This window comes from Oryzias melastigma, linkage group LG5, assembly GCF_002922805.2.
Source record: "Oryzias melastigma strain HK-1 linkage group LG5, ASM292280v2, whole genome shotgun sequence".
In the NCBI taxonomy this organism is placed as follows: Eukaryota; Metazoa; Chordata; class Actinopteri; order Beloniformes; family Adrianichthyidae; genus Oryzias; species Oryzias melastigma.
In genome coordinates, this window is record NC_050516.1 from 14,311,519 (window position 1) to 14,330,872 (window position 19,354).

Consider the following 19,354-nt stretch of genomic DNA (forward strand, 5'->3'; position numbering starts at 1 on the left):
TAAATAAAATTGAATTGAATTGAATTGAATTGAAAGGTCTTTTCAACCACAAACATCTGAGGGCTCTTCACTTCTGTCTAAATAAAGATCTCAACTAGTCTGCTAACCTTCTTTTGAAATGAACTCCAACTTTCTAAAAGACTTTAGTAGACTTTGGCTGCTTTTTAACTTTATTTCAGTGCAGTCTTTTTAGTGAATTCATTCAGATTTTAAAACTAAATGATGTTTACATTTGCATGTATATGACTATATATTTATAGTTGAACTTCATCCATTCATTTTCTTAACCTGCAATATCCTTTGAGGTCACAGGGTTGCTGGAGCCTGCCCTTGCGAATACAGGGTGAAAGCGGGGTAAACCCTTGACCTTGACAGGTCGCCAGTCTGTCCCAGTGCACTCAATCTCCTCCATACACACCTAAAGCAACACTTTAGAGCAGGTTGTGCAACCTGAGGCTTCTGAGACATTTTTATCCCTCCACTGGAGCTCCTTGGCTTCAAAGAAAATTTAAGACTTACATGATTATTTAGCTAATTAATTTATGTTTAGATTTTTAACTGATCAAAATGATAGTTAAAGGTTTAATCTACTGTCAAAGTGGTTTATTATTATATTATTATATTATCTCATTGCATTTACATGGAGATTAAAAAATGGATTCTACATATAAAAACGCTTGTCTCTTTATTCACTAGTAAAAGAAGAAAAAAGATGAAGGAACAACAAAGATATAATAAAAGAAAATCTCATGTTTCTTGCATTTTAATTAAAGTAAATCAGTGGCAGCTGAAGGATCTGATCCTTCTGCTATCCTAGGTATGATGACGGTGTGAGTGGGGTCATCTGGACCCCACAAGATAGCACATGGGTTAAACACAGGATGTGTTTATTTTGAAAAGAACTGTCAAAAATGAAATAAGTTGAATTCGTTATATACAGAAAAACTTAATAGTATAGAAAATTTCAAATATATATATTTTTAAATGAATGGCTTAATGACCTCAAAAACATAAAGTGTATTTTTCTAAATTTGAGTTAAGACTTCGAGGCTCTCGCTGAGTTTCGGTCCATAAGAACCTGGACCAAATGGCTCTTTTACTGTTAGAGGTTGCAGACCCCTGCTTTAGAGAAACCAATTAACCCAAGATGTTTTTGGGCTGTAGGAGAAAGCCAGGGTGCCCAAAGAAAACCGACAGGGAGAACATGCAAACTCCATACTGAAAAGTCTCTGCCGGGATTCAAACCTGCATCTTCTCACTGTGAGGCAAGAGCGCCAGCCACTGTTCCAGCCTGCAGCCCTGAGTTGAACCCAGTTTAGTAAAAGGCTGACTGACTCTGGAGCACCTTCATTAGGAGCAGGTCAGCAGACAGGGGCAGCAGGAAGGTAACAGACTGATTCATGGATCTGTGTGTGTGAATGTGTGGAGGTGGGCCACTGACCTACATGCAGCATTGCAGATGGGAGGAGACCCCAGGCTGGGGTTATATTTGGAAACGACATTGCTAACTGGAGCTACAAGAAGACCCAAACACACACTTTTACAGCCGTACCCACATAAGGATGCTGCATTGACTTCTATTAGTCTGGTGGAACTTAACCCAGACCTGACTTTAACCTGTTGATATCCCACTAACCGTAACCCAACCTACATTCACACTTCACTGCTGAGTCTAATTACATTCTGCCTCATTAGGATGATCAACTTTCCTTATAGGAGCTGCTGACACAAACATCTATCGTTCCTGTGGGGAACGTGGAGCCAGTCACCCGAGCTCAAACTCATTTCACCCGACCCCATTGTTCCGTTCACTGAGGGGCAATTCTAGGGTTACGTCTTTAAGTGGGCTCAGGCCCCTCACAAGCTAGCACACACGCAGAAAATGTGGGTTAAGTATTAGCATTTGACTCCCATAGAAGTAAAAAATAATCACCTAAACAAATAAGAAAATAAAAAATAAAGTACTGAGTACAAGTTTGAGCATTTCTGATTTAAGATCAGAGAATCAGACAAACATTAGATAAACATCATCTGCTCCAAACTTACCTTGATTTGGCACCTACTGGAAATCTACTCTCTTCTGCACTCTGGAAGTTTTTCCATTTTCATTGCTGGACATAAATTCAGGCTACAATGGGTTAAGTAGTTAATGTATTTGTAAAATAAACATTAAAAAAAGGATATTTTATATCATGTTGCTACCAAAATGTTAAAACTTGAAGAAAATGTGTCAATGTTGGTTGTAGTAAATTTAGATAAAAATGTTTAATCAAACTACTCATTACATTTCCATTCCTTCAAGTTTAGTCATTCAGAAAGAAAGATCCTGTAATTGTTCTGGGGTACTAGACCTAGTGAGCTGCAGAGACTCTTTAAGTGAAGGTGTCAATGAGCACGAGCTGGTCCTGAGGAGAATGTGAGGGCTGACCCTCATCAATCCCACAATGCTGAGTTGCAACCCCGCCCCCCCTCCACCAGGCGCAGATGTGCTGAAGGTCACACTTTAAACATATGTTGTACCTTTAATATGCCCTAGCTGCTCTCTAATCCCAGTCCTGGTCTTCAGCTCTGAATCGTCACACTCCACTGCCTTCCAACACTAGAAATCTGCAGTGGGTTTTGAAAACATAAGCAGCTGATGAGCTTCATCATAGAAACGTTCACAGAAAATAGGAGGACATGTGAATAAACAAGCGAACAAACAAATGACAAGAACTGATAGAAATTGGTTCTAGGGTCTTGCTGGTCCTCAAAGGGTGCAATCAACATCGAGAACAAACTCTGAGGATCCCACTACCATTTCCTGCTTTGTAGTTAGCTTTGAGGCAGTGGAAACAATTCCTGCTGTAACCTGACAGGACAGCATGGACCTGGCTACATGCAGCATCAGATGATGCTGACACAGCAGATGGGAGTTTTAGAAACCTGAGCGTCTATGTCTGTTGCTTAGGGATTGTTCAAAAGACATCTATTTTTAGGTGCACAACCCAACTTATTCAATTGTCTTCAAACAGTCCATGCTTGCATGTTTGGACATCTGTGTGCCTGTTCAAATGTGGGGCAACATTTTTGACCTTCAGAAGCGATGCAATAGAAGTACTGGTTCCTATGAAAGGCATTCATCGTGTCTCGGAAGCCAACCCAGCTCCTCTCAAGCAAATCCAGGTTACAATCTGAACAGATCACCAGTCCACTGCAGGGCCATACAGAGGCACAACCACACTTCACTTGAAACCAATCCAAGCACTGGAAGAACATGGAAACCCTACACAGAAAATACCCAGCTGGGACTTGAACCAAGGCATCCAAGCAATAGTGCCAACTAACGTCCAGCCTTACATTACAGTAATCCATCTGAGTACTTATAAAGGCATGGATTACTGTCTCACATTGATTCCTTAAATAGCTGCCTTCTCTTGAGTTGTCTAGACTAGCTAGTTAGTCAAACTTATTAGGATCAGTTCACTTCCACCCCCAAATTGTGATAATGAGCTTTGTCACAAACGGGCAGACGGCTGGATCCAAGTGCAGCAGGTTTTATGGGCGCAGACAGTAGAACAGGAGTAAAGACCAGCGAAAAGTTCTCAAAGCTAAATCAGGGTCAGGCAGGCAGAGGTCAAACACGAGCATGAAGGCATCAGAGAACAAAAAGAATGGTCAGGGTCTAGGTGAGGGTGGGGCAGGCGGCAAATAATTAAATGAAACAGAAGATCTGGTCAGGTTAAGAACGCTCAGCGATACAGGCAAAGGGGCAAAAACAAGACTTTATAATGAGCAGAGCTGTGGGGCTTCTGGGAGTGACAGCAGGGGCCCAGGAAGTGCTAGTACTTAAGTGATAGATCCCCGCTGATGGCCAGAGGGAGATACAGGGTCTGATTCATGACAAACTTAATGAATTGTGCCAAGTAGCCTATTGTAAGTCAAAAAATGTTATCTAAGTAGATGCCAAAAAGCATTAGTTCAGAATTGCCTTTATCATTTATTTAAGTTCTTGAACATCCCCCTAATGTCCTGAAGACAATTTAGTAATGGCATCACACAGTGTTTGTTATTTTTTAGAGGGATAGGAATTTGGAAATCATCTGCATTGCAATGAAATCCTATACTGAGCTTAGAATTAAAGCAAAAATAAATATCAAAGAAACACAAGAGGTAATAGAATTGAGCCCTGTGGTACCCCACCCAGATCACTCATGTTCAACCAAGAACTTCCCCAGTGCTAAACCTCAATTTCCCATTTGATGGTCCAAGCAGCTGTCCATCATTTGGTTGTGAATTATCCTTTTAAATATTTTGAGAGAAATAGATTGTTGTAGTTTTAAGAAAGACCTGTTGTAATTAAGAACTGTGAGATCAAGGGGTTCAAGAGTTTAGAGACACCTTAAGAAGAAATGTTATTTAAAAAATACAACTCTACAGTAGGGAAAACCTCTTCAAAAGGTGGGGAAGGAACAGCATAAAAAAAACGAGCAAAGTATAAATACCCAAAAGGCTTTTGTATAGAAGACAAAGTCACAGAGTCAAAGCAGCAAACAGACTCTATGCAGAAGAGTCATAGGCAGGAAATATGGGAGCCCTGGTAAAAATGACAGGAGAGTTGTCAAAAAAAGTACAAGGATGATTACACTTTGACAGATAGATGCCCAAAGAAAATGTTGTATTTGGTTAGAACTGCTACAATTTTTGCAGTTATAATACAATAGTGATTTCAACAGTTCTGTAACATCTGAATTTATGCTGAAAGCGCTGGTGTTGGACAGCTCAAATCACGTCATTTAGTCACAGTTCTGGTTTGGCTTCAGGTCTCCACAGAGACCAAAATAGCTAATCTCCTCAGTCTACAGGTTTTTTTTGTTTGAAAACAGGGGAAAAATGTACAATTTGTGGTAGTGGCGAAGAGTGCATCGTCCAAGTCAACTTCAACTTCTTTCCTCTTACCATTTCGACACACCACAGCTTTTTTTCTTGAGTGAAGAACCAACCGTCATTGTGTGGTTGTCCTCATGGGTGGAGTTACAGGATGACAGCGACATGAACAGATAAAACATGAAGCATTTTAAATATCACGCTCAGAACAATCAAGCTCTTTACAGCTGCTCTTTGCAAAGCTGTTACTGTGTCTCTTTGACCCGTTTAAAGTCAGCCTGACCTTCAGTTATGTGACCATGAACTTCCACACCATAATCACTTCACTGTGTGCATGTCTTTGCATGTGCTCATCGTTACTCAGCCGAACATAGCATTAAGGACCTCTTTAGTTTAAGAGCCTGACCTTTGCGATGATTGGTCGGCCATTCTCAGTACCCAATTAAAGTCGTAGATGGTTGAAGCTCGCCTCACAGAACCTGATGACATGACGAGGTTTGGGAGATAATTGGAGGAACAGACGGATAACCTCCATAGAAAAATCACCCACTCACTTTTGCTTACTGCCACATCTGTCTTCTCCTAGATCCTCACTGTGACCTTTTCCACTGTGACTCATTCCTCTAGCGAGGGTGAGTATTGTGATTCGCCTGAAGTTGGAGCACACCCTCCGTGTCAGTCTGTGGGTCCTATCATCAACCACAAAGGCAAGCCGCCAAAACACTCCACAACATCTATGAACTTGAGGTGCTAAGGGACGACCTTTTTCATACTGGTGCTTTGCCACCAAAATAGATTTTGTGACTTAAACTTCAGTGGTGGAGTGACCCTTTATTGGGTCCCAGCCACTCCATCTTCCCCAGAAAACATGTCAGAAGGACTGAGGAGGTCCTCGAGGTATTCCTTCTACTTCTCATCATTATTCTCACACAAGGTCAACATCTCTCCAATCACAAAGTGAACAGATATGACAAAGCATTGTCTAACCCACACGTGTCAAAGTCAAGGCCCGGGGGCCGGATCCGGTCCAACGGGTTATTCAATCCGGCCCTCCAGATCATTTTACTTAATTGTAATGAGTGACCAGATGTTATTTTGTGATTATTTCTAACTTGTATAATCTTTATAAAATAAAGTTATTTTTAAAGTTATTTAAGGTTTAAGTTGATTTATTCTGGAATAATATTCCTGCCTTTTTGTTATGCATAGTTATGTTTTTAAAGTTTTAAAAATTTGGTTTTAGTGTGTTCAATAAATATTTATCCTGGTCGGCCGGCAACATAAGGTATGTTTTGGATTTTGGCCCCCTATGTTATTGAGTTTGACACCCCTGCTCTAACCCATTTGTAACCCTCTACACAGGTATTCACAGGGCCCCAGTTAAAAACAATTCATGACTATAGTAATGTGATGTTCCCCCATGTGGACCCCAGGTTGTAAAAGGTAAAAGACCCACTTTATTGGTGGATAATAAGCTCAAAACTACATTTCTATGTTTTATCATTTTTACTTCAAATTGATGTGAACCAGGACCAGATAAGAAATTGTATGGCAATTTTCGACCTTCCTTGAAGGCCCAAGGTGCTTAGCAGTCATAGACCCATCCACACACAATTCACACACAGGTGGCGACTCTGCTACCGAACACTGGCACCAACTTTCCACCAGAGGCAATCTGGGGTTAAGTGTCTTGCCCAAGGACACTTCGACACATGGACGGACATGGCGGGAATTGAACCAGCAAACTTCCACTCAGAAGTCGACCGCCCCACAGTCAACAAATGTTGTTTGAAATAAGAGGGGGCGGGGTTTCTCTGTGCCAACAGTCCCGCCCACAATTCAGAGGGGAATTAATCATTTCTAATCAACTTAACTGCAACCGCTCTGCAGAAACTATGTTCTAGAAAACAAAACAGTTTTTTTTTTTACCAAAAACATAATTAAAAGACCACCGAGAACACTTCTGAAAATAGATCAAAAGATGATCGCTTTTTGATTTTTGGTGACCATCACCAGACTTGTTGGTTGCCTTCTGGGCACAGCTCCAAACATCTTCATTAAGACTGGACATTTCCCCATTGGTCTCACTGATGTCAGGCTGAGTCCATGTTATAGGGAGAGGGTCCTGGCTGCAGACAAGATAGTGCCTGACAGAAGCAGAAATCATACAATATACCCTAACCCCAAAGGGTTCAGAACTGTTAAAAAAACTACTTTTATTACTTTTTTTTAAGCTTAAAACAAGAAAAATCGTAACTATAGGGATTCCCGGTAAAAATACAACTTTTTTTCTGAGTGATATGAGGGGACTTTTGGTTGTTGATGTCTGGAGCCAGGTCGTCTTGATTAAAGGACCTTGTTTTTTTTTTTAGTAAACAGGGCATTTGACCAGTACTTTAGATGTACTTGTCTTCCAGAACCTTTTTTTCCCATTACACTCTACCAGAGTTATTGAGCCCAGCTAGCTTTTCCCTCTAGAAAATGATCAAAAATGACAAAATCATATGCGATTTCCCAAAGATCCACATTAATGTATAGTATTTTAAACAGAGGTGATAAAGAGCAAAGATCCCCCCACCCCCCCATCCCCCTCTTCACAACCCGTCTGTCCTCCTTGCTGTCTTTCTTAGCCCACTTTCTACCAAAACAATCGAAACAATGAAGGATGATCCCCCGAGGTGATGGGGGGGGGTACAGAAACAGAATCAAAAGAGTGTTTCCTGCAGAGAAGACGGGGTGGGTGAGTTGAGGGGTGCTGTCCATCTGGAGCGAGGGAGGCTTAAAGGGGGGGAGCTTGGTGTGGTCAGGAGTACTCACCTTGCAGGGGGATGGATCCTCAGCAGCCGTGATGCTAGCGGTGTAAGCCCGGGGTTTACACCGCTAGCATCACGGCTCCGTTGTGTTGCGGGAGCGGACTAGCTACAGCCGATGGCTTAAATGACTTCATCTGAGCGTTTCCCCGGTGACCCTGCTGCTGTGGGGCCTGCAGTGACTTTCAGAGAGGTGGAACAGGAGTCTTGGCAGAGCTGGGAAGCGGCGCTGCTGCTGCTGCTGTGTTTAAACTTCAAGAAGACCCGAGTTTACTCCCAAAGCTGCAGCTTCAGCACAGACACCCCTTTCTTCTCACGCACGCGCGCACACCACAGCTGAAGCTGTCTGTTTGTCGGTTTAAAAGACGCCCGAAAAGCGAGTTTCTTTGCTCCCCTTTACGCGTCCAGAGTGCGTGGCGCAGTTCTGCGGCTGCAGCCGGGTGGCACACTTCAACACATGTGGCAGCCTTTGCTCCACTTCTACTGAAAACTGACACATAAAAACAGTGTTGTCGGTTTTTCTGATGACACAAAACACTGATGTGAGAACCGGACTAGAACCGTTGCACGCCGCGGTTCGGAACTGTGGGAGAGTTGCGCAACACCATCTTGTTGGGTAACTCTGGAGTTTTGAAGATACTCTGCGGAAGATAATAACTGTCTGAGTGCGTGACAGAAGAGGGCGCAGAAACTTTACACAAAAAAGATAATTAAAAAAATCAAACGGCACAAAACCTGGAGTGGGGACGGTCGCACGCAGGATTTCCCACCAGAAGCATCCACGGAGCCGAGCTTTCAGGAGCTACAGCCAAGTACTCCGCGTATTCCGCCAAACTGACGGCGTCACGTATGACAGACTCCCCGTTTCCGTGGGAGGTTTGACGTCACAAACTTTTCAAAGTATGACAACTTATAGTTGCAAAAGTTTAAAACAACAAAATAACCAGAGCTGGAGATCTGCAGATGATCCTACAGGATCACACTTTCACTGTGTGTGACCATGGACAAACATGAGGTCCATGCAGGCTCAGCTGGTCTTTCCTGAGTCATGTGGAGGTTAAAGGTCAGAGGGCAGGCAGGGTGGTTAGAGTGTGTCAGACCTGCAGGAAGCACTCAGTGGATCAATCAGATAAGATCTCATTAAAACACAGGCCCGCACACGCACACTTATTGTGTTAAACCGGCTCTGTTAAGCAGAAAGCTGGATGACCTTTGACGGCTCCCCTCATTAACACTTCCTGTGGGTGGAGAGCGCCCTTTAGGTCTCCTGGTCTGAGCTGAGAATGTCAAGTCCAAAAGAACGTCTTAAAACACATACAGCAGAGCTGTCCTGGAGGATTTGGGTGATCTTGGGTGAAGCCCAGAGTTTACATGCAAATTCCTGCAAATATCCAGATTTTTTTAGTCTTTGTGTGATGCAAACATGAAGACTCTCTGTAATCAAGAACAAACTCTGACATAAGGTCCTTCTGAGTGGGGAGTCAGCAGGTCTTCATGTTCCTCCACCTCCAGAACCAAACCTGAATGGTCCTATCAAGTGACAGCAGCAGTTATTGATCTGTACGTAACTGATCAGTGCCTGCAGGAAGCTGCAGCTCGAACGTGGAGTCTTCAGTGCTCCTCCTCTGCCTCATCCCCGACCACTTAAGCCCTTCAAGTGTGGAAGTGGACCAGTTCAGAGCTAAAGAAACACAGCTGACATTCAAACTAAGTCCCTTCATCCATAATTCCCTTCAGTCTCACAATGAGAGTCCTCTTCTCATCCTGAAGTGATTGAAGAAACACATTTGATTCTGATTTTAATTAATACATTTATTTTAATGAACATAACTGTCAAAGCCCGGAGTTTGAACCCCAGAACAAAAACTGGTAGATTCACCAGGAGAGCACTTCCTTCTTGGAGCACAGAAGAAACCAAAGTCAAATCAATTCACTAGGAAGCCACTAGGGGGCTTCCCACACATTAAAGTCACTTCATGATAAAAGACAAGCTGATCCCTGACTGCAACATAAGTACAACACTCAAACATCTGATCATGTGCCCCCCAGAAGTCCACGATCCAGACAGTCTTCCTGAAAATCGAGGTCCCCATCAGATCCTTAATACTTTGGTAGCAATGAGAAACCTATTGGGATGGAAATCATGGTGTCCAAACATCCTTTTACACTTGTCCTCAGCCAGCCTGACAGCGGGGGGAGCATCTGGTCCCCAGGCTGAACTGTAAGATCCTTATGCTGCCCATTGTGAAAGAAGTATGGAGCAGAGCCCCTGCTTAAAATCTAAGCTTGTCAATCAATGCTGTGGATACAAACTCCTGATTCACTCTGAATTTTAGTCGGACTGATGGAGCGACACAGGTGAGAGACATCTTCTAACCAAATGTTTGACGTCCAGGAAATCCTGGCGCATTACAGCAAGACTCTTTCACCTCCGTCTCGACCCCCACAGTGGGTCTGAACCGCGAGAGACCCTCAGAATCTGAAGAGGAGGGTCAGAATTAGAGCACTGTTTTTCTTAGCACTGCCTGCAGCAGCATCTTCTGCAGAGGACCCCCCCCCACCACCACCACCACTCCCAAGGCTGCTCAGTGATCAGAGAGCGGGGAGGGGGGGGGTGCCTGCAGGCTCCTTTGCTGCTTTGTCCAAGTTATTTATCATTAACAGCCAGGATTATAAAGTACAGCACCTGAATGCATTGTGCTGTTTATGAGTGCCGCAAAGACCAAAGGGGGCTTCGATGTTCATTCTTCAGGTGGGGGGGTCACAGCCACAGGCTCCTCTCTGAACTCATAAAAGAGACAGAGCTCCTGCGAGATCCCCACCAGCCCCACCTCCACCTCATGGCAGCCAGCCAGGCTGCTGCAAGGAAAACAGACACCCACCAATGTTAAAGTTCACACATATGGTGGGGGGGCACACCTGAACGAAGGAAACATCTGATTCAGAAAAAACAAACCGGATGTGGACCTGGAGTCAGAACAAAACCACAGATGACCTGATGAGCATGGTCCCACGGGTGATGGTGGGTCTTTGATACTCTCTAAATCTTTATTTTTAAGAGATGAAGTCTCTGCTCTGGTCAAAAACAGAGCAGCTCCACCAAGGAAGAAGCAGTCGAGCCCAAGTAACACATGTTCACAGGAAAGAAAAGAAGAGTCTACATGTGTGACCAAAAAAAACAAAACAAGCAAAAAAAATTGGCAAAAATATACAGAAAAGAGGTAACGGCAAAATAAACGAGTAACGTTTTCAGAGGAAAGTTTATAAAAACTACACATTATGTCTATATAAATGTTCCCAAACATGTTTTTGCGGGGTAAGATCTGTCTAAAATGTTATTGGAAATAAGATAGCAACCAGGTAAAAGCCAGATCCTATTCCAAGACAAATCATCTACATATTATTTCCAATAATGAATAATACATGGCAAAGTTACAATATTTCTCTAAAAAAATGATATTTTTTTCTTACTTTTCCTTCAATTTGGTGTAAACACAAATTTTCCAACACTGGATAGCGAAGGATTGAAAAGTCAAGCTCTTTGCATGAATAACATATTAATACCAGGAGATAATGCACCAACAACCCCTGACTGTCAAACAGGAAGCTGTGTGACCTCAAAGGTCACTCTGCTGGGCTCATTTATGACACAAGGCTGACACCTGCTGGTCAAACAGCCGCACTGCAGCAGTGCCCAATCAGACTTTTTCCTCTTTTGTTACTTATGTCCACCCTATGGAGATAAAGGGATCCAAGCCTTATCATGTAAGGGAGGAGATAGTGGAGCCTTCATATTCAAAAGTAGAGGATTCAAACAATATGGTTGGCAAATAGAAGCGATTTCAAAATTGTGATAGTGTCTGCCCTGAAACTGGAAGGTTGTGAGTTCAAATCCATGGCCAAGTCATACCAAAGAAAAATGGGACTCCCAGCTTGAAACTCAGCATTAAGACCTTGAATTTTGGGTTAAACCACTCCCGAAAGCGGCTGTGTCTGCAGCTCACTGCTCCCCCTTGGAATGGCTCAAATGCAGAGAGCAAATTTTACATACCCATGTGTGTGACAACTAATGAGACTGTAACTTTTTCGGTCACATTTGCATACCAGATACAATTCCTCTGAACTCATTTAAAAGCCAGCTTAAAAAACGTTAGTGCAGACTGAAGAACGTGAACTTCTGTGGAGAAGCTCTTCGTCTTTAAAGTCCTTATTTTCCCTTCAGATCCTCTAAAATCCCAAAGGTTCAGAGACGCCGAAAGATGAAGCTGCCACTGAAATGAGACAGTTGGTGGGTTTCATGTAACATGTCCAAAAGCAGCTCTTCTACAGACTCACTCTGAAGTTTAAATGTTCCTCTGCATTCAGGCAAAGAGAACAAAAGAGAACGGAGCTCCAGGCAGTATCAAGGTTTTTAAAGCTGAGAGGAAACATCCTCATGCACTTTGGAACATGCAAAGACCCAAGGCCACTAGAGGTTGTTTTAAACCCTGTTTTTTATTCCAACCATAGAAGACACAGGAAGATTCAGGCTGTGATAAAGAGCCCCCATGTGGGTCTTTGCTGTACCTGCAGCAAACTGACACCAAATCAAACTCTACTCATGCAATCAAGGTGCTATCAGCGCCTCCTGCTGCGTGGACTCAGAATTACAACCATATGAGAGAAGGAGGTCCAGTCTGAGCTGACATCTGGTTTTAAGTTTAAAATCCCTAAGCAGAAGCTGGACGATTGCCAGAATCTACATTTTTATGTATGAAATATATGTAAAAAGGTAAGAATGTTGCCATCCATCAAGACTACTCTGCCATACAGCCATCAAAGACTAAACCTCGTTATCTATCCCATGACACAGCTCACCTGTTACCTGCTGACGTCATCACTAAACCACCCTGAGGCCTTCACGTGATCCTCGGAGATTTGAGGATCCCCGTCAGTCTGCAGCATGTTTCACCTTTTAACTGCTTCACTTCCCAAAAAAACTGTAACTGCGGCTGTTTGTGTGGGCATTAAGAAAGACAGTCACAACACACAATAACACAACAACACACGCCGCCTCTAGGCCTGAATCCTGGGTCCGGGATGCAGCCCCCGGCCTTCCCGAGCACCAAACGTCCTCTGCAGTGACACGCATCCATGCATGCGCCTCTGCAGAGGAAGAAGGTGGTGGTGGGGGGGTGTCTATCCCCCCCCACACACCCCATCCGGTACCTGCGTTAGAGATTTGCGCAAAGCAGCAAAAAGCCTCTCAGACCGCAGCATCACCCGGAGGATGCGCAGAGAGGCGGGGGCCGCGTGCGCCCCGGAGCACTGCGGGAAGAGTCAGAACCGGACCGTGATGCTCTGACGAACCGGAGCCCCACCGCGGTACCATGAGAGCGGCTGCAGCTCAGGAGTCACGGCTGACGGGGGGTCAGCTTACCTGCCGCGGCGCCGTCGGCTCCTCCGCTGCGTCCGGGAGCGCTTCGCCGCTGTTCGGTGCCTTCCGGCCGGCGACACTCCGCGGCTCTGTCCGCTGCAGGACTCTTCTCCTCAGCTGTTCTTCCAGACTGCGCAGCGCGCGCACTCTCGGTGCGTCGCGGCGCGCACACGCACATTGGATGGAAAGGGTGGGGGGAACTTTCGGATGGGACAGTGAGCAAAAACGCGGTAAAAAATGACGTCACTGCCATCGTCACTGGGAAGTTTTGCCACTTAACACGTTCTGAATCCAAATGTGGGCGCGCGCAGATCATTCCATTTTTGACACAAACACATTTACAAGACACAATTCAGTTCAGAAACAGTTCAAAAGTGATGGAGGAAAGAAAGAGGACAGCAGGGTATGTACTATCTGACTTCACATCTGCTGACTGAACCTGTTCTCCTTTCAGACCTTGTTCTCCATCAATCTGCACATATACTTAAAATCATCATGCATCCATTTATTTAACCGATATATCCTTTTCATGGTTGCTGGAGCCTGTCCTGTCTGCTGTGGTGCACAGGCGGAGTACATCCTGGTCAGGTCGCTCGCTGGTTGCAGGGCACACAAGCGCCCCCATGCACACCTCGGGACACTTTAGTCACCAATCCATGTATAATCATGTTTTTGGACTGTGGGAGGATGAGCCCCATGGAGAACATGCTAACGCCACACAGAAAGGTCCTTTTCACCGAGAGGTGAAGGCACTAACCACCGCTCCACTGTGCAGCTCAAAGGGATTTTGTTCATAAATCAAAAACTGTTTCTCTGCTTCACCGATCACAAACTATCAGCTTTAAAGACTCTCTTATTTCCAGTGCAATAAACTTATTAGACATAATGTTTTAGTCATAAAAAAGGCTCAAAAAGATGCTGGATCTTTTTTTATTCTCACCTCTCATATTTGCATCATAAATTCAGACGGTGACAGCTTTAAATTATCAAAATTTCAGAAACATAGTTTCACAAATCCTGATTGTAATTTCTGAACATTTATTCAATTAAGAAAAACTTTATATTGTAACGTTGGCCATAAATATTTTAACATAAATTGAGAGATTCGTCACATTTGATCACAATATCAGATGATTGTGAAGTTAAGTGATTTCAGGAGGTCTGTTCAGACAGAAGCTTTAAGAACATGATGATCAAAGGATGCCACTGTGGAGCATCCAGATCCTTTTATTGTTGTCTACTGGGCGGGGCTAGGAGTGTGCAGGTGAGGAGAAAGACGTATTTACATGGGGAAAGCATACGGGTGCACAGATGTAGGTCTGAAAGACAGCACGTGCACGCACATCTCTGGAATTAATGCTAGCCTCACACACACACGGGCCACACTGCACAACAACTGGACACTGCTGAGGTCTGCTGAGGTTCATCGTCCTGATGGGCATAGAAGAGCGTGGAGGGCTCACTGCGGCGGGCGGCCCCGGCCGGCTCTGTCCCGGGTGTGCAGCCTGAAGTGGGTGTTGAGGTGGGCGGACTGGTTGAAGCACTTGCCGCAGACGTGGCAGCGGAAGGGCTTCTCGCCGGTGTGGATGCGGTGGTGCCTCTTCAGCATGCTGACCGTGGTGAAGCTCTTCCTGCACACGCCGCAGCCGTAGGGCTTCTCCTTGGTGTGCCAGCGCGTGTGGACCTCCAGCTGGCAGGCGAAGCTGAAGCTCTTGCCGCACTCGCTGCAGCTGTGCCACCTCTGGATGCTCTGCCCCGGCTGAGAGGGGCGGGGCAGAGGCAACTTGAGGGGCCTCCCGTTCTTGACGGGCAGCGTGAGCACGCCGGGTTTCAGCCCCTTCAGTGGGGGGGCAGTTTTCGGGGGCCTGCGGCTCTTTGTGGAGGGGAGGCCGGTGCGGGTCTGAGCTGCTCTGCAGTCCAGAGGAGCCTTGGCTGGAGATGAGGAGCTGCTGGATGCGTGTAGCTTCACGTGGTTCTCTCCAGAGTCCTCCCTCTTCAGCTCCATGGACGCCAGCGGAGGCGGGGAGGCCCTCGGAAGGGAAGCAGCATGTAAGCTCGGCTCCTCTGAGGGGATCTGTTCAAGTTCTTGTTCTAAGTCTGTTTGTGTGTGTCTGGGCTTGGGTTCTTCTTTCACGTGCAGCAGCACCAGCTCCTCCCTGCTCCTCCATTCTGACTCCCGCAGCTGAATGTCTTCTTGGAGTGACACCGGAGGAGGTCCTGGAAGGTCAAACACAAGCCATCATCAAGGGGAATCGACTCCGCTTTTATTTCATCAACAGCATCAACATACACAAGTTTAACAAGGACTCTCTCTTCTGAAACCAGTTATGAAATGAGGTGCAGACAGAAACAGCATTTTTTTTATGTCCTGTGCATGTTTTCTTCCCAGTGTTAAAGACCCACTCTGATGAAAATCGTGTTTTCATCATGTTCTTGTGGTATTTTTCTGATGATGGAGGACATATATAAATAAAATTAAGCTCAAATTGCATTTCTAAATATTTCTTTTTTCAAAATCTTGTAAGTTCTTAGTTGTTACATACAAACTACAGTCAAAGGGCCACACGCTCCACTTTCTAGACAAATAGATCCATGAAGGTCTTTGTTTTCCTCTTTTGATCTGGCATGTGCCTCAAAACTGTACGGCTGAATACCTTCTGTTGCCATTTTTGCTCCTCCACTAATGTTAGGTTGGGGTTGTGAGGGGCTGTAAGCTAGAGACAGAGTGAAAGCACACGGATGATGGGAAGTAGGGTAGGCTTACTTCATGTTAACAGTCCCGCCCCAACTCTACAGCTGCTCTCCAGAAACTGTTCTAGAAAATGACAGGTTTTCAAATTTTCAAGAAAAAAAAAATGGCATATTCATAACACTTTTAAAATGGATCAAAAGATGATCGGAGTGGGCCCTTAAATGAATTAATAAATAAGTCAATAAACAAAACTATAAATAATGAAAATGTTGAGGAAAATGTCTTTGAAACCTTTACTCTGACAAGATCTTTCTGCAAATAAATCTCCTATAAAGGACACTAATAACATTGAGGGACTGATGGATCTCACAGCGAACCGAAGTTCAGTCCAAATCACCTCAGAAGAAGGGTCAAAGACCGGTTCCTGGTACAGCTGTGGTGCCGAGGTAGTTATCCGATGCCAGGATACACATTCTTGAGGGGATAACTACCTCGGCACCACAGCTCCGCAGAGAAAGTGGGTGTGTGCTAGTTGGGGGCGGAGCTTGCAGCACAGATTTTTTTCTGGAAGGGCTGCTGTATATTTAGAGGATTACTCTTAAATGCATGAACGGATCAAAATACTGTTTCAGGGTTCTTTATAGTGAGGAATGAACAGAAAAATGCACTTAAAACCTCAAAAAGTAGAATTTTCATGGTAGGGCCCCTTTAAGTCTTAAAGAAAACAATGAAGTCATTTTCATTTCCATGATATCATACTTACAAAAAATGAAGACAAATAAAAACATTAGAAGGAGGAACATCTTTCAAACGATGGTTATAATATAACCTTAACATAACTTCGTCCTAAATTTGGCAAAAGTGAGCATTCTTCTTCATAAGTTAACAATGAAACATCTCACAAATCAGGCAGTTTTTTTTTTTTTTTTTTACAATTCCCACACACAACCACAAATACATTTATCTGTACTTACTCTACAAGCATGAAGGGAGGAAAGGAAGATGATGAAAACTGTTACTAGCAAGGCAATGCACCGATCTCTGTCTTATCTAGAGGTCAGTTTATTTTATCAATGATTTAATTCATGTCATAATTCATAGCTGCCGATCCGATTCATAGTCGATATTGGTTAATTTGGAACATTTTGATTTATTGACCTGAAAGTGATCCAGGACATCTTTAACCAAAAGTTCAACCAGAGTGACTCAGAGATAAATGCCTGGCACTGAACAGTTTCCCCAAATTCTTAGTATTCTAAATCTCCAATATCAATTATAATTGATTTTTATTATTTAAAAAAAAAACTGAGGTCAAGGCGAGTAATAACTCGCTTCAGATAGATCAATCTGGTTGGATTGTATGCAAAAAATCTGATAATTGAAGAGTTGCATTTTGTGTTCTGGTTAAAATAAACAAAGTGGGTTTTATATAGGAGTAAAGGGAAAAATGATCTACAATGGTGGAACTTAAAGTTTAAAAAGTGACATGCAGCCTGCATGAGATTTACTGACATAATAGTAATAGTAGTAGTAATAATAATACTATTACATATTACGTGTTTACATAATAAATATTATTAGTAGTAATAATAATAGTATCGTTGTTGTTGCTCTATGTTTGTGTCATAATCCAAACTTCCAATTGTGTAATTCTCTCTCTCACGTGAATGTCTGCTGGAAATGAACGCAGCTGAAGCCCCGCCCCTCTCACCTGTCAGACAGGGATCAGGTAAGCGGGTCAGAAAAGTTTGTCCCTGTCATCAGGACCATCAGGAACCAGATGAAGCTGGATCAAACTTGGACGGATCTCCACCAGCTGCACCTCCAAATGAGGTGCACGGGCATGCACTGACGTGCACGCGCCCGCTCACCGGACTCACCTGGCTGCAGCAGCAGGCGCTGCACGGCCGCGTGCAGGAGCCCCTTGAGCCGCTCGTTCTCCTCCTGGGAGCGCAGGATCTCGCTTTGGTACTCCTCCACGGCCTCCTTCACGGCGCCCAGGATCTCCTCCGCGGCCGCCGTCAGCCGCTCATTAAGAAAGGCGCCGAGCAGCTCCAGCTTGCTCATGTCGACTCCAGCGGTGTCGGTCCGGTGGAGGCGCGTCCCCGTGTTTACATCCACCGAACCGGAGCTGGAAAGGAGACGGCGCTCCGAGAGACTCGGAGAGGCGCCACCTGCTGGCGCGGAGGACCTGGAGGTCAAGGTTATGTTTGAGATGAAGATAATCAAACTCAACTAATAAGAGGAAAATATGAAACCAGAAAAACTAAAAGTCAAATGAAATACTTCATAATAAACATATAAATAGTGACACTTTAAATATTTTTTTTATTTTATTTTTTATTTTTTTTAATATATATTTTCATAAATAGAATAAAATAAAACTGTAGAAGTTTGTGTATGCTCACCTGCCATTTGGTTTGGTCATATTATAATGAGATGGAATAACACCTCATTAATAAGAAAGATATCATAGTTTGTGTGGAATTCTGAATCATTAACTAAATCAAACTTTTTGGCTATATTTGAACATATACTCTTGTAGAAAAAAAAAAAAAAAGAATTGAACCAAAAAGTGGAAATTAACCTACTTGTTATTATATTTGGTACATTTTATTTTCTTTTTTCTCCATAACAATTAATCCATCCATCCATCTTCTTGACCGCTTTGTCCCTGTCGGGGTCGCGGGGGTGCCGGAGCCTATCCCGGCTACTGAAGGGCGAAGGCGGGGTACACCCTGGACAGGTCGCCAGTCTGTCGCAGGGCCTCAATCACACACCCATTCACTCTCACATTCACACCTAGGGGCAATTTAGAGTCACCAATTAACCTATGAAGCATGTTTTTTTTGGACGGTGGGAGGAAGCCGGAGTCCCCGGTGAAAACCCACGCATGCACGGGGAGAACATGCAAACTCCACACAGAAAGGTCCCAGCCGGGATTCGAACCGGGGCCTTCTCGCTGTGAGGCAAGAGCGCTAACCACTTGCGCCACCGTGCAGCCCCATAACAATTAAATAAATAAGAAATTTCTGACAGTGTAAACAAAGAAAGCTATAAAAACTGTCTGTCTAGGAATGTTTTAATAGTCACTTTTCTGTTTTGCATTCACATATTCATTAAAAAAACATGAGGGGTGATGAATAGATAAATAGTGGACTTGCTTCCATACTAAATTACCAAAAATAGAGGCTCACCATCCAAATGATCAGAATCAGGTGTCCTCATCACTTGGTCTGGCCACAGGTGTTTAAAATCAGGCACTCAGGCATGCTGACTGCTTTTACAAACATTTATGTGAATGCTCTGCTCTCTCAGGTCCTCAGTGAATTCCAGCGTGGAACTGTCATAGGAGTCCGCATGTGTAACAAATCTTGTCTTGAAATATCCTTGCTCCTAAACATTCCACAAAATGGAAGAATTTGGGAACAACAGTAACTTTCTCTGGAGTGATGAATCACACTTTTCCATCAGCTATTTTCGTAGACCAGTCTGGGTTTGGAGGTTACCAGGAGAACAGTACATTTCAGACTGCATTGTGCCGAGTGTGAAATGTTGGTGGAGGAGGAA

General features: G+C 44.0%; 2 protein-coding genes across 5 annotated transcripts in view; both read right to left on the bottom strand.

Moving 5' to 3' along the window:
* The window catches only part of nfasca (neurofascin homolog (chicken) a), an 81,729-nt gene extending 68,428 nt beyond the window's left edge, over positions 1-13,301 (bottom strand). The window contains exons 1-2 of one of the 3 annotated variants that reach the window (XM_036211894.1): positions 5,532-5,541; positions 4,952-4,956 (exon numbers count right to left, since the gene is read on the bottom strand). The gene's annotated coding sequence lies outside the window, so the exon portion shown is untranslated. Of the gene's footprint in view, positions 1-4,951; positions 4,957-5,531; positions 5,542-13,095 lie in introns of those variants that run through there. The other 2 variants (XM_036211893.1, XM_036211911.1) reach the window with 2 other exon arrangements.
* Positions 13,302-14,008: 707 nt separating this feature from the next.
* LOC112145148 (zinc finger protein 250) lies at positions 14,009-19,071 on the bottom strand. Of its 2 annotated transcripts, none has more exons than XM_024270217.2 (3): positions 18,982-19,071; positions 17,665-17,975; positions 14,009-15,309 (listed from the first exon to the last, which is right to left on the bottom strand). In XM_024270217.2, the coding sequence occupies exons 2-3, from the start codon at positions 17,849-17,851 to the stop codon at positions 14,552-14,554; spliced, it is 945 nt and encodes a 314-aa protein (XP_024125985.1). In that variant the 5' UTR covers positions 17,852-17,975; positions 18,982-19,071; the 3' UTR covers positions 14,009-14,551. The 2 variants fall into 2 exon arrangements, with proteins under 2 accessions (XP_024125985.1, XP_024125984.1); XM_024270216.2 differs by lacking the exon at positions 18,982-19,071 and adding an exon at positions 18,193-18,413.
* Positions 19,072-19,354: the final 283 nt, after the last annotated feature.

What these genes read in the sequence shown, in the direction of transcription:
- LOC112145148 (XM_024270216.2), bottom strand. Translation starts at nt 18,212, where the DNA reads ATGACCAAACCAAATGGCAG. An exon ending in ATGACCAAACCAAATGGCAG is followed by an intron (nt 17,976 to 18,192) that starts GTGAGCATACAC and finishes CTTGACCTCCAG; the next exon opens with GTCCTCCGCGCCAGCAGGTG. An exon ending in GCGCCTGCTGCTGCAGCCAG is followed by an intron (nt 15,310 to 17,664) that starts GTGAGTCCGGTG and finishes TTGACCTTCCAG; the next exon opens with GACCTCCTCCGGTGTCACTC.